At 40.0% G+C, this 12,846-nt stretch overlaps 1 protein-coding gene across 2 annotated transcripts in view; it reads right to left on the bottom strand.

The window, feature by feature from the left end:
• Nucleotides 1-12,846, bottom strand: part of ANKRD13A (ankyrin repeat domain 13A) — a 29,176-nt gene that overhangs the window by 15,257 nt on the left and 1,073 nt on the right. The window contains exons 2-4 of one of the 2 annotated variants that reach the window (XM_087828605.1): nucleotides 3,507-3,639; nucleotides 2,539-2,666; nucleotides 282-327 (exon numbers count right to left, since the gene is read on the bottom strand). In XM_087828605.1, coding sequence (XP_087684731.1) covers nucleotides 282-327; nucleotides 2,539-2,666; nucleotides 3,507-3,639 — 307 coding nt within the window. The remainder of the gene's footprint in view (nucleotides 1-281; nucleotides 328-2,538; nucleotides 2,667-3,506; nucleotides 3,640-12,846) is intronic. The other variant, XM_087828606.1, reaches the window with a different exon arrangement.

Below are 12,846 nucleotides of genomic sequence, written 5' to 3'. Positions count from 1 at the left end.
ATGACAAAAGAGACAAGACTGTCTATATGTTATATTTAAGGATGCTTGGGAGAAAAAGTCTTACCTATGTGTAGGGAAAAGACTGGAAGGAAAACACCCAAAGCAGTAACACTAGTTGTACTCACATAGGGTTATAGGTGACTATCTTTCCTTATTGTTATCTATGCATTTTCTAGATTAAAAAAACACACACATGTAATTCTTATAAAGGAAAAATAAACCTACATTCAGACTATATAAATTTGGGAATAGAAATAAATTACAAGCCCACAGCCACTTACCCCAGCTGGTGAATTCCCATTTCATCTGCACATAGAAATCCGGAGTCTGAAGGACAAAGGTTTAAAAGAAATTAGCCTTTGTATATTAACTAAATACAAACATAGTAAGGGTTAACAGGTTTTTTTTTTAAAAGTGGGGAAGGGGGGAGAACAGAGACAGTAAGAAACACAAATTGCAAACCTATCAAAATAAAAGCTTATTTTATATTCAGGCTGTGATTTGGTCCTGATATAAAATGTCTAGACAGTTAATAAAGTTAGCTGAAAGCAGTAAGGTTGGAGCGGGACAGAAGTCAAATCTGATTTTAGGGGCTCAACCTGCTTCGTAACTAACAGAAGAGGAGCCTGGGAGGGTGGGCTAAGTACTGCCAGGCAATGTGCATAACAGGCTGTTCTGAGCAAAGATAAAGGAACGTCAATTGCATCTATCAGACTGTCAATTCCATCTATCAGACCATCAATTGCATCTATCAGACTGGGAACTTGATTGTAAAAGGCTTTGTGTTCTGGAAAAGTGCTTCACATTTATTGGACCACTCTGTGAAACCAAAAAGAGGCAGCTGGATATCACTTCTTCAAAAAGTTGATATTTCCTACCAGGTAACCAAAGACTTTTGCCCCCACTTTCCTCTTAAACTCCTAGAACTTGGCTTTTTGAAAGATTACACCACCACGGCAGCCTCATTTAAGATGATTTTCTGACCTACCATGAATTCTTATAGAAGGTTCCTGGAGAGCTACTTAATTTCTTAAGTACCCATCCTACTTAATTTTAATAGTCACCATCCAAGAAGAGAAATGCTAGAAATTTCAGGTGTTTTTCTGTTCCCTCCCACCTCCAAGGTTTTGCCATGGTTTTTACTGAAGCAGAGGGCAGGAAGACCAAGAACCTACACTGGTTTAAAACCAGCCAGGATTCCAGTGATGGGCAATGACACTTTCCAAGGGCAGCGGATAAGAAAGGCGAGCATGTTATGAGACAAAAATGTCAACAGCCTCTGGTGCCAGTAAGCACACAGGTCAGTTATTGGCGGTCTATAACTTCAAGCAGAGAATACAATTTAATGCAGTTCAGTTACGACTCAATACAGGTTAAAAAAAGAAAAAGAAAATCCTTTACATTGAATTTTTAAAATGAGGGATGACTCCATGTTAAATAAGTCATTTTCTGTTTTGCAAATGGACAAATGATGTTTTTAGCTCCTCCTGCAGTAAGTTAGATAAGTGATAAATCCATGTGATCATACACACCTATGTTAAAAACAATGCATATAACTATTTCATATGTTATGAAAGGTTTCTTTGCAGGACATGGAAAAGTAATGTCTTAGGGCAGGATTTACTTCACATGTCACAGAAATATTTTTTGGAAGAGTGCTCAGATGATGAGCTGTGATTGTCTAATTTCTAGCAAAACTGTTCCTTTTCTCAACAGAACTGTTCATTTTTCTCAAGAAATGTGTTTTGACTAATGTGGTAAAGGCGACTTATCAACAAGTATCTTTGGAGATATTTGGGGGAGCTCACTTCTGGGCTTAAATTGAGAATAAATGGCATGAAAATTGAACCACTGGTACTTTCTCATCTCCTGCTGCCCTGGGAATATTGCAATTGGTTGACTGTTGAGATGGTTTTGCAGATAACAAAGATTATCTGAAGAATGGCAACCATCACCCAAAACAATCCGGAGCCTAGAAGTAAAATTTTTTTAAGAAACTTCTCAAGTGTCACAGAGCCCATACACTTTAACTCATAAGACGGGTAAACTTCCCCAAAGCCAAAAACTGTACATCAAATAAGGCAATGGGTTAGAAGTCGCAGAATACTAATGGCTAGAAGTGGCAGGCGTGACAGGGAGAAGCTGCTTACAGACCTCTAAACCACAACAGACCCTGACAATCCCTGTCCAGTCACTGATGCCCACCACAATCTCCCCACGATGACCTATGCTTAGGATGCTACTTTTAAGAAATCAGGCACCCAGACAAATTAATTGGTTGATATCCATTTGTCTTAGTTCTAATTTTTAAATAGCCTATAAAAGGGTAAGTCTAGTGACCTAGAAACATAATTTGTGGAAGAACTCATACATTTAACATGTTCAAAAGGCAAGAAATAATGCTATTTAGTACTCAATACATCATATTCACGATTCATAAAACTCTTCAGGAAGGCACACAAGAATGGCGTCCAACTGGGTCTCCAGCTATTGTGCCAGCATTTAACTCAAATGATGGCAATGCCATACTTTTACGACTACCTCGAGAATTTTTTGGAGCAGCTCAGGAACTCCTTCGAGGGCCATGGATGTGTTGTGGTAGTCTCGATGTTGAAGAACTGTGTACACCATCTCAGGGTCACCGGTGCTCACAGCCTCATGTAAAACTAGAAAACAGAAAGGCGAAGTTTAATCACCCAGTGTTCTCACACGTTCAGACAAATCCCAAAGCCAGTCTGAAAACTATCTATATAGATCAAAGACCAACATCATCTTGCTGGAGGGAGAGGCTGCAGTTCCACGTTATCACTTATGACCATGACTTCTCACTGCTAGCTCTTAAATAGGTAAAAAGAGAAGAAAATAGAGTGCTCTTAGCCCCTTGGTTAAGCCCTCACGGCCTTGGTCAGACCCATCCTCCCCTCCTCCCCTTTCTCACCACTGGTCATGAAATCCTGACAATGTCTTCAGAGCTGGCTTTACTTATGTGATTGCATGACTGTGGTTACATGTAGGATCAGGTGGGCAGGGCTGTGCTTGTACATATCCTGGCTCAGTCAACATAAAATTACCCTGATCAATAGTAAGGGAATTTGCAATAATAATAATTGAAATGCCAGGATTTCACTGGAAATGGCTCCTTTTAACCATAATTTCTTTTTTATTTTGCCTATCCTGAAGGAGTCACTGTAGTTACCATCACGTTCCTCGGGGGAAATCTGGGCTCCACACGTGAATGGTGGAAGGGTTTGCACTGAGAGCTGCCTTCTAGATGAGGAGTCACCCTCTACCCAGGGCTTTGGGCCTAGGACACAATTCAGGCCACTGTGCTGCAGATCAGCCGGCAGCATCCGAGGCTCTCATTTCCTTGTCCCAGCCCCTAGTCTCAAGAGAGAAAGAGTCTTAAGATAAAGATGACTCTGAGGACAATGATGAGTGAGACTGGACTTTACTCAGGAAGAGAAACTGAAATGAAGGGCTATAAAAGATTTTACAAGCATACTTGCCTGTCCATCCCTCGCGATTTTCTTTTGTAACATCTGCTTTATGCCGAAGCAAGACTCTAGCAGATTCCAAATGTCCCAAAGAAACAGCAAGATGCAACAAGGTTCGACCTCGTGGATCCTGAGCCTCCACATTCTGTAAAGTAAACACTGGCATTTATATAATTGGATATAGTATACAAAAATGTGGCAATGTGTTTGAGTGAGCATATAAGTACAAAAACAAAACCATATTTATACATTAATTACAGCAATATATGGAAAAATGAATGCTTGCATGTGGGCACAGTTGAAATATGAATTTGGGGGCTATAAGTAAAGATGAGTTCCTTTTTCCATAGAGTTGATGCCTAATAAATAAATGCTGGCTATTGGCCTCAGATCATCAAACACAACTCCAAACTTTGAACCACACTCAACTTAAGTCTAAATAAGGCTTTCATGAAATACCACTACCCTAAGACATGAAATGTAGGGGATTTCTTAGGCACATATCAGCATTCAAGTGTAGAACAGGAAGTGTAGGCCTTTAATCAAAACTGAAAGTACAGAAGAGAATTTGGGTCAGAATGAAATTATATTCTCTAGCTGGATTCCCACCATTCTCATTATTGTGTACTGAGTTTCAAGTGCCCTAAGTAGTCACATCCATGGGCCCTACAGACTGTGCATGACCTGCCAGGCATGTATGTGTACATATTTATAGATAAATGTAAGAAAACACACACACACACACACACAAAATCAGTCCATTTCCCTTCGGGGGTTTTCTTTTTCTTAAATATTTCTTTATTGATTTCAGAGAGAGGAAAGGAGAGGGAGAGAGAGAGAAACATCAATGATGAGAGAGTCATGGATCGGCTGCCTCCTGCACGACCCCTGCTGGGGATCGAGCCCGCAACCCGGGCATGTGCCCTGACCGGGAATCAAATCCTGATCGCCTGGATCCTAGGTCGAAGCTCAACCCCTGAGCCACGCCTGGCCGGGCTTCCGGGGTTTTCTTGTAGGTGCTAGACACACCCTCCTTCTGGAAACTGTATTGGGTCTCTAGAGCCGAGTGCCTGTTTCTCTAGCGTGAGCTCAGTCTCAATGGCTGGGCCCTGCCTTCCAAAGATGGCTCTGAACTTTCTTCCAAGGACACAATAAACTGCCATGGGACTTTTGGGATATAAAACTTTAAGTGCCATAATATTTCTTAGAAAACGTGCTTTGTCTTGATTTGAGATGCTAGTTGTGTATGCATTAACTGTAGCCTCCAAAGATATCCAGAATGTTCCACTTACTGGCCACAGGGAAGGAAGGTAAGCAGACTATGGGTAAAGTACTATCCAACAGCTATTGAACCTCCCTGTTTTGCTAAGTGTATCCTGGCTATTGTGCAGTGAAGATAGGAACTGTTGTTGAGGAGTAACAGAAGTGGTTGAAGACATTCCACTAAGTGAACACACGTTCTCCTGGACTAATCTCAGGCCTCAGAGTTCTCTCAGGCACTGAAATACCAACATGTATCTTCAAACAGGGCCCACCCACTTCCCAGGATTCCCTGACTTTTCCCAAGGGTATGGCTTGTCTATCTCACCAAAGAGATCAAGAATGCCAAAGGTATTTCCCAAGGGTATGGCTTGTCTATCTCACCAAAGAGATCAAGAATGCCAAAGATGTAGGATCCACATCTTATATTTCCTAGCTTCTGCCACTCTAGTCTCTAATTTGCATTAAATCATTGTTCTTTTTTTAAAAAAAAATATGGCTAAAAACTATGAACTTTTCTTACCTAACAAATTCAATCTATATCAAAGGTGCTTGGTTGAGCACAATGCCTGATATACAGGAGATGCTTAACAATATTTATCACACAAAGGGGGAAACTACTTACTGCAGTTCACACCCCACAACAAAACTAACATCTCAGACTCAGGATTAACACTCAAAGCTCCTGGGCAAGCATCAGATACGATGTATAAAATCAAAGCCAAATACATTAAGTTGTTCACTTTTTCCTATTTTGGACCACAGGGGAAACTATATTTATGAGCCATACATAGCAGCACCCTTTGCATGGCTAATTATAACTCTTCCGAGCTCCTGTGCCTCTCTTACTCATTTGAAAGGAGAAAAGGGAGCAAGAATTATGTTTTGGTGACAATGTGATTAAAAACAATTGATGAATAAGGATTAGAGTGGAAATTAGTGAAACAGAGGACTGAAAATCAATAGAGAAAAATCAGCATAACCAAAAGTTGGTTCTTGGAAAATTTCAACAATCTGACAAACTTTCAGCTAGATTGACTGAGGGAAGAGAGAAGACTCGTTACCAAAGTCAGAAATGAAAGAGAGGTTATTACTACCAACTCCACAGAAATAAAAAGCATTATAAAGGAATACTATAAACTGTACGTCAACAAATTAGAGGATTTAGATAAAATGCACATATTCCTAGACAGAAACAAACTAGCAAAATTTACTTAAGAAAAAATGGAAAATTGGAGTAAGTTTACAACAAAGAGATTGAATCAGAAGTTAAAACTTCCCAGGGAAAAAACTCAGGCCCAGGGCTTCACTGGTGAATTCTACCAGACATTCAAAGAATTAATACCAGTTCTTCACCAAGTCTTCCAAAAAAAAAAAAGAGGAAGGAAAACCTCTCAATCATTTTGAGTCCAGTATTATCTTGATGAAAAAGAAAAACAGAGGCCACTATCCGTTATGAGTAAGATGCAAAAATAACATATTAGCAACGCAAATTCAGCAGCATGTGAGGGGTACCCAAATGAGACTCATCCCATAATGCAAGGGTGGTTTAACATGATAATCAACTAAGTTACTATACCATATCAAGAGAATAAAATAAAATTTAAAGACACACGATCACTCAATAGATGTGTGCTGTGGTCTGAATGTTTGTATAACCCCCAAGTTCAGATGGTGAAGTCCTAACCTCCAAAGATGATGGTACTAGGAAGCTGGGCCTGTGGGAGGTGCTAAGTCATGAGGATAGAGCCCTCGTGAATGGAATTAGGAATTAGCGACTTCATAAAAGAGGTCTCCCTGAGGACACAGTGAGAAGGCACCTGCAATGAACCTGGAAGAGAACCCCTACCAGCTACCACACAGAATCTGCTGGCACCATGATCTCAGACTTCCAGCCTCCAGAACTGTGAAAAATAAATTTCTATTGTTTATAAACTACCCAGTCTGTAGTATTTTGTTACAGCAGTCCAAACAGACTAAGACAACACAGAAAAAACATTTGACAAACTCCAACATCCCTTCATGATAAAAAACACTAAACAAACCATGAAGAGAAGGGAGCTTCCTCAAAGGCCTCTGTCTGAAAAACCACAGCTAACACCATACTTGATGGTTAAAGACTAAATGCCCTCCAGACAAAGATGTTCTCTTTCATCACTTCTACCCAACACTGCCCTGGAGGTTCTAATTAGGGCAATAAGGCAAGAAAAAGAAATAAAAGGCATCTAAGGAACGGGAAAAGTAAAACTATCTCTGTTCATAGATAACATCATCTCATATACAGAAAATCCTAAGGAATCCATTTGTATTTTTACATACTGGTAACAAAGATCTCAAAAATGAAATTAAGACACCATTTACAGTAGTATCAAAAAGAATAAAGCACTTAGGAATAAATAACAAAAGAAGTACAAAACTTATAGTCTGAAAATTATAAAGCATTGTTGGAAGAAATGAAGATCTAACTAAATGGCAAAACATCCCATGTTCATGATTCAGAAGACTTAGTATTTAAGATGTCAATACTCCCCAAACTGAGCTCCAGAGTCAACGCAATCCCTATCAAAATTACAGCTCGCTTTTTGCAGCAATTGCCAAACTGATCCTAAAATTCATAAGGAAATGCAAGGAATCCAGGATAGACAAAACCATCTTTAAAAGAAAAGTAACATTTGAGGACTCACACTTCCCAATTTCAAAACTTACTACACAAAGCTTTAGCAAACAAGTCAATATGGTAGTGGCATAAGGATACAAATATCAATTAATGGAATACAATTAAAAGTCCAGAAGTGAACTTAGACATTTATGGTCAACTGATCTTCAACAAGGGTGCCGTAATAATTCAGTGGGGAAACAATAATCTTCTCAACCAAAGGTGCTTGAACAACTGGACATCCACATGCAAAGGAAGGAAGTTTTGCATATACAACACATGAAAATTAGCTCTAAATTGATCATAAACCCAAGAACTAAGCCAATAAAACCCTTATAAGAAAACATAGTACATCTTTATGACCTTGTGTTAAGCAAAGGCTTCTTAGATACACCAAAAGCATAATAGACAAAAGAAAAATACAGATAAATTGCACTTCACTAAAACTGCAAACTTTTATACTTCAAATGATACCATAAAGAAAGTAAAAAGACAGCCCACAGAATTGGGAGAAAAATTGTGCAGGTCATATATCTGATAAGGGACTAGTATCCAGAATATATGGAGAACTACTCAAGAATTAAAAGACAACCTAATTTATGCTGGCAAAGGATCTGGATAGACATTTCTTCAAAGACATGCAAATGACCACTAAGCACATAGAAAGATGCTCAACATAACTAATGATTAGGGAAATGCAAGTCAAAACCACACTTCACACTCATTAGGATGGCTACAATCAAAAGACAGATAATGACAAGTGTTGACAAGGACGTAAAGAAACTGGAACCTTCAAACGCTGCTGGTGGGAATGTAAAATGGTACAGCCAATTCGAAAAACCAGTTGGCAGTTCCTCAAAGACTTAATCATAGTGACTCTATAACCCCAATTCCTCTCGTAGGTATTTACCCAAGAGAAATAAAAACACGACCATACAAAAACTAGTACATAAATGTGCATAGCATCATTATTCATAAGAGCCAAAAAGTGGGGGGAAAACAAATGTCTGCCAAGTGGTAAATGGATAAGCAAAATATATATACACAATGGGATTTTATTCAGCCATAAAAAGGAATGAAGTACTGATACAGGCCACAACGTGGATGAACCTCAAAAACATCACTTTAAGTTAAAGAAGCCAGACACAAAAGGCCACATGTACAATTCAATTTATATGAAATGTCCAGAATAGGCAAACCTATAGAGATAGCAAGTAGATTAGTAGTTGTCTGGGGCTGAAGGAATTGGGGGAAATGGGGAGTCACTAAGGGTATGGGGTTTCTTTTTGGTGTGATGCAAATGTTCTGGAATTTGATAGTGGTGATGGTTGCCCAACTCGATGAATATACTAAAAACCACTGAATAATACACTCTAATGGATAAATTGCATGATAAGTGAATTATATCTCAATAAAGATATTTAAAAATCAATGTACATATGAGTTTTATGTAATACATAAAACCAATGTATCACTGATATACTGTTTGATGAACTGCTTAATTTCTCTTGAGTTTCAGTTTGTTCCCTTGTAAAATGAGAACAATAAAAAACTCCTACCTTACCAGGTTCTTACAAGGCACGATGCCTATCCCCATAGTAAGCACTAAGAGCTAGCTCTTATCACACACCCACACTATGTAGTTTTATATAAGCTGTCACTTTCTTCCTAAAACAGATTTGTTCAAATTTTGTTACAGTTGATAGTGAGGCTTAACTAATGACATTAGTTCAGTGAGCAAGAGCTTTCAGAATTTCACTGAAATTCACTTTTGAAGCTGACTGTTTTTTCCTTAGGCTTCTTCGGTCCTGAGCTATACCAAATTAAAAATACCCACCCCCTTTAACTATAATAGTCCCCCCCCCGAAAGAAAAGGAATGAGATTTGTGCAGGTCTCCTTCCTATTTGTTAATTTAAGCCCACCCACTTTTCTAGCTCAAAGCCTTCTCTTCCATCCTGCTGTCGTCCGGCAGTGAAAGGCCCAGCTTTGAGGGCAGGCAGATGAATTAGACATCAGGGCCCACTTCCAGGTCCTTCCTAGCCTCAGGTGAATTACTCAACCCTTCTGTGCCTTGGTACCAGCATGAAGTACGTGCTTTATAAACTATCACTGTTATTTCTTGGGGGGGTGCCTCGGGCAACCACCCACATTCCTGGGCAGTCTCAGACTGCCCTGGTCCTCTGAGGCTGTGCCCTCAAGTCGGGGGGGGGGGGGGGGGGGGTGTGTGTGTGTCCACAAGCCTGGTTCTGTAAGGTAAACCTGAGTTCCCGAGGGTCCAAGGGGAGCACCTGAGGCTCTTGGCTCTTTATCTTGGATGCCTGGCCCCTGGCTCACAGGAGGCCTCCAGCCAACAGGCATTAACTTGAATGTATGCCCAGTGGCCTCACGTAGCCTTGCCACAGGCTGGGGTGAGCACTCTAGAGGGGTTCCCTGTTGGGCTCTGAGTACTGCCGCCGCCTAGACAGCTCTTTTCCTTTTGTCTGAATTTTGTGCTTTCACCTGCAGGTACCTGACTGGGGGCTGGCTTTAGAGTCAGGCCCCATCTGCCACCCTCCACCCAACTCGGTCCCAGGGTTTTCCCTTCCCTGTCTGAGGTGCACTGATTGACCTTTGCATCTGTCCCCTTTCACTCATTCATTTTCCCAGTATCAGTAAGAAGTTTGCATTCATCCTCCCAGCATCGGTAAGAAGGCCGAAGATGTTTAACAGACCTCTCTCACTAAATGACAAATGACATAACCATGGCACAAATCATTTTAACTGCACCAACCAACTTCAAGGCCCCACTGAATATTAAAGACAGTAAAGCTGATGGGTTAAGAGGCACTTAATAAGGTGCCTGAAATGAAGGCACTTAATAAAGTGCCTCTGCTGAGCAAATGTTGAAAGCTTGAAACAATCTCATAGTTGATCAAGTTAGTTCCTAAACAGCCAACTTCAGCTATTAGCAAGATGGTGGGTTGGGGGCTGACTCACACACACTCAGAAGCACATACTTGTCAGCTTCATTGGATAAACTTGATTCTTTCTGTGCTGCTGTTCCTAGAACAAAATCAAATTCTTACAGCTACCAGTGTTCCTGCTTCAAGTCTCACTCGTGGAATGGAAGGAATGAAGAAATGGAGAGCAGAAACTTACTGGCGAATACAACATTACGTGAAACAGCTGGTTTTATTGCTGGGGTAGTAGGAATTTTTTGTTTTTAATTATGCAACCAGTATGTGTTCCTTTAGAAAAACTGGCACATACATAAAAGAAGCTAAATATGCAGGATGAGCATCGTAACAGCAGTAACTATGGCAAATGGTATTGTGCCCATTTACTACATGCCTGCATTTTCAGATGGGTTCTCTGCCTTATTTTCCACAATCCTGAAATGAAGGCACTTTTGGTCAAAAAAGTATAGCAGAAGGGTTAAGAATACAGGATTAGGGCAGAGTCTGACTCTCTGGGTTCACATCCTGGTTTGGCCACTGGTTAAGCATACAACAGAGCCTCTCCACCTCAATTTCCTAACCTGTAAACTGGGAATCATAATAGCACCCACCCCAGAGGGCTGATGAATTAAATCTAAAACTGCACACAAGCCCGGTTGGGCGTGGCTTAGTGGTTGACCATCGACCTAGGATCCAGGAGATGGTGGTTCAATTGCCGTTCATGGCACATGCCCAGGTTTCCGGCTGGATCCCCAGTCGGGGTGTGCAGGAGGCAACCAATCAATGACTCATCATTGATGTCTCTATCTCTCCCCCTCTCCCTTCTCTCTGAAATCAATAAAGATATAATAAATAAATAAATAAAACTGCACACAAAACATTTCAGCACAGCACCTGGCAAAACACTAAGCTTTCAGTGTTACTCTCCCCATTTTTACAGGTGATAAAACAATTCAGCAAGGGTAAATAACTAACCCATTCTCACAACTTAATCAGCATTAGTATTAGCCATTAACTCAACTGCCCTAGGTAGCTGGTTCATAATCAACAGAGGATCTCAATAAATATAAAAGTAATAAAGTATTTCCTGCCTCGTATTTTAATATCAATGATCAACTTCTTGACCTGCAACCAGTTACATAATTTGCAGGTTCCACTAAAAATGAAAATGTAAGGCCTCTTATTCAAAAAGTAACTATGAATTTCAGGACAGTAACAGCAGAGCATTAAACCAATCATGAGCCCCTTCTGAGCACAAGGTAGCACACCCCTGAAGCTAGCCTGTCTCAACCCTTTCAATGGCCAACTTTCAGGGTTGAAATTGGATTGTGTGCTCATGACAGTCAAGCATCCACGGTCAAGATGTTCTTTACGATTACATCTGAACTATCTCTTCCCCAAAGGGAAAAGGTATACTGTGAAATGATCTACAGTGATAACCAATAACAAAGTCAAAACCAAGTAACTAGCAAGTATGAATAGTCTCCCTTGACCTCCTTGACAGTGGAAGGCATTAAGGACCAATTACTCCAGGAAAATCTGCTGCAAAATGATAATTTTCTAATCACAAATGTCTCTAATGTTTTTCAAGTTAAGAGTCACAGAGAACTTTCAATGAACAGTTTTATCACAGCTTGCAGAAAAAAGAGATAATCCAATTATGTCACATTATAGATTTTAAACCCACACTTTGTTATCAAACAAGTTTTTCTATCAAGGTAAAATGCAGTTTATTTAAACTCTTTTCTTCACCTCCAATGACTAGAAAGCAGGCTGTTTTCAGAAATAAGTACTGAAAGAGTGTGGTTTAAGGGGGACATCTGCAATACTTTCAACAATAAAGATAACTTTTTTAAAAAAGTGTGTGGTTTAATGATGATGATAAACCTCTCTATCAAATGGGATGTTAGTTCTGTGCTTTATCTTGATATTTCACAAGACTCTGGACAGCCCTGATACTGAGGAAGTGCAGATGCAAAACGTAGCTGACCTAAAAACCAGAACTGTCCAGTTGCTTTTAAAGCGTCCAAGGTGAGACTCAGAGTTAAGAGCAAAATGATGGCAGGCTCCCTCTGTAACAGAAAGGGAATTAAATCATCAGGTATACTAGGATGCCTAATGGTGAATCATTTACTCTGGGGGCATGATCTAATTAAGACCAGTGACTTACAATAAAGGTTTATTCTCATTGGATGGAGGATTTAAATGAAAAAAAAAAAGGGGGGGGGGACTTTTGACTTCCAATGGGTGCTCAACAGACTTAAAAGAAATATGGCAGGGTGCAAGAACAGGCTTAGCAGTAACTGTTCATCAAACGAGATGCTGCTGACTTTGCTCAATTTTCACCAACCAAAAGACAGCCAATGCTCCTCTTGTCTAAAATGCCTTGACAATTACAATGTCGATTACGATCCATTCAAAAACCAGGACTTTAGCACACTGCATAAAATGAAGTCAACAACAACAATCACACCAAAATAACTACAAATCCTTATTTTA

The sequence above is a fragment of the Miniopterus natalensis genome, chromosome 20, assembly GCF_054644295.1.
Source record: "Miniopterus natalensis isolate mMinNat1 chromosome 20, mMinNat1.hap1, whole genome shotgun sequence".
NCBI lineage: Eukaryota > Metazoa > Chordata > Mammalia > Chiroptera > Miniopteridae > Miniopterus > Miniopterus natalensis.
The sequence above is the reverse complement of the archived record's forward strand: the minus strand, read 5'-3'. Positions and strand labels throughout refer to the sequence as shown.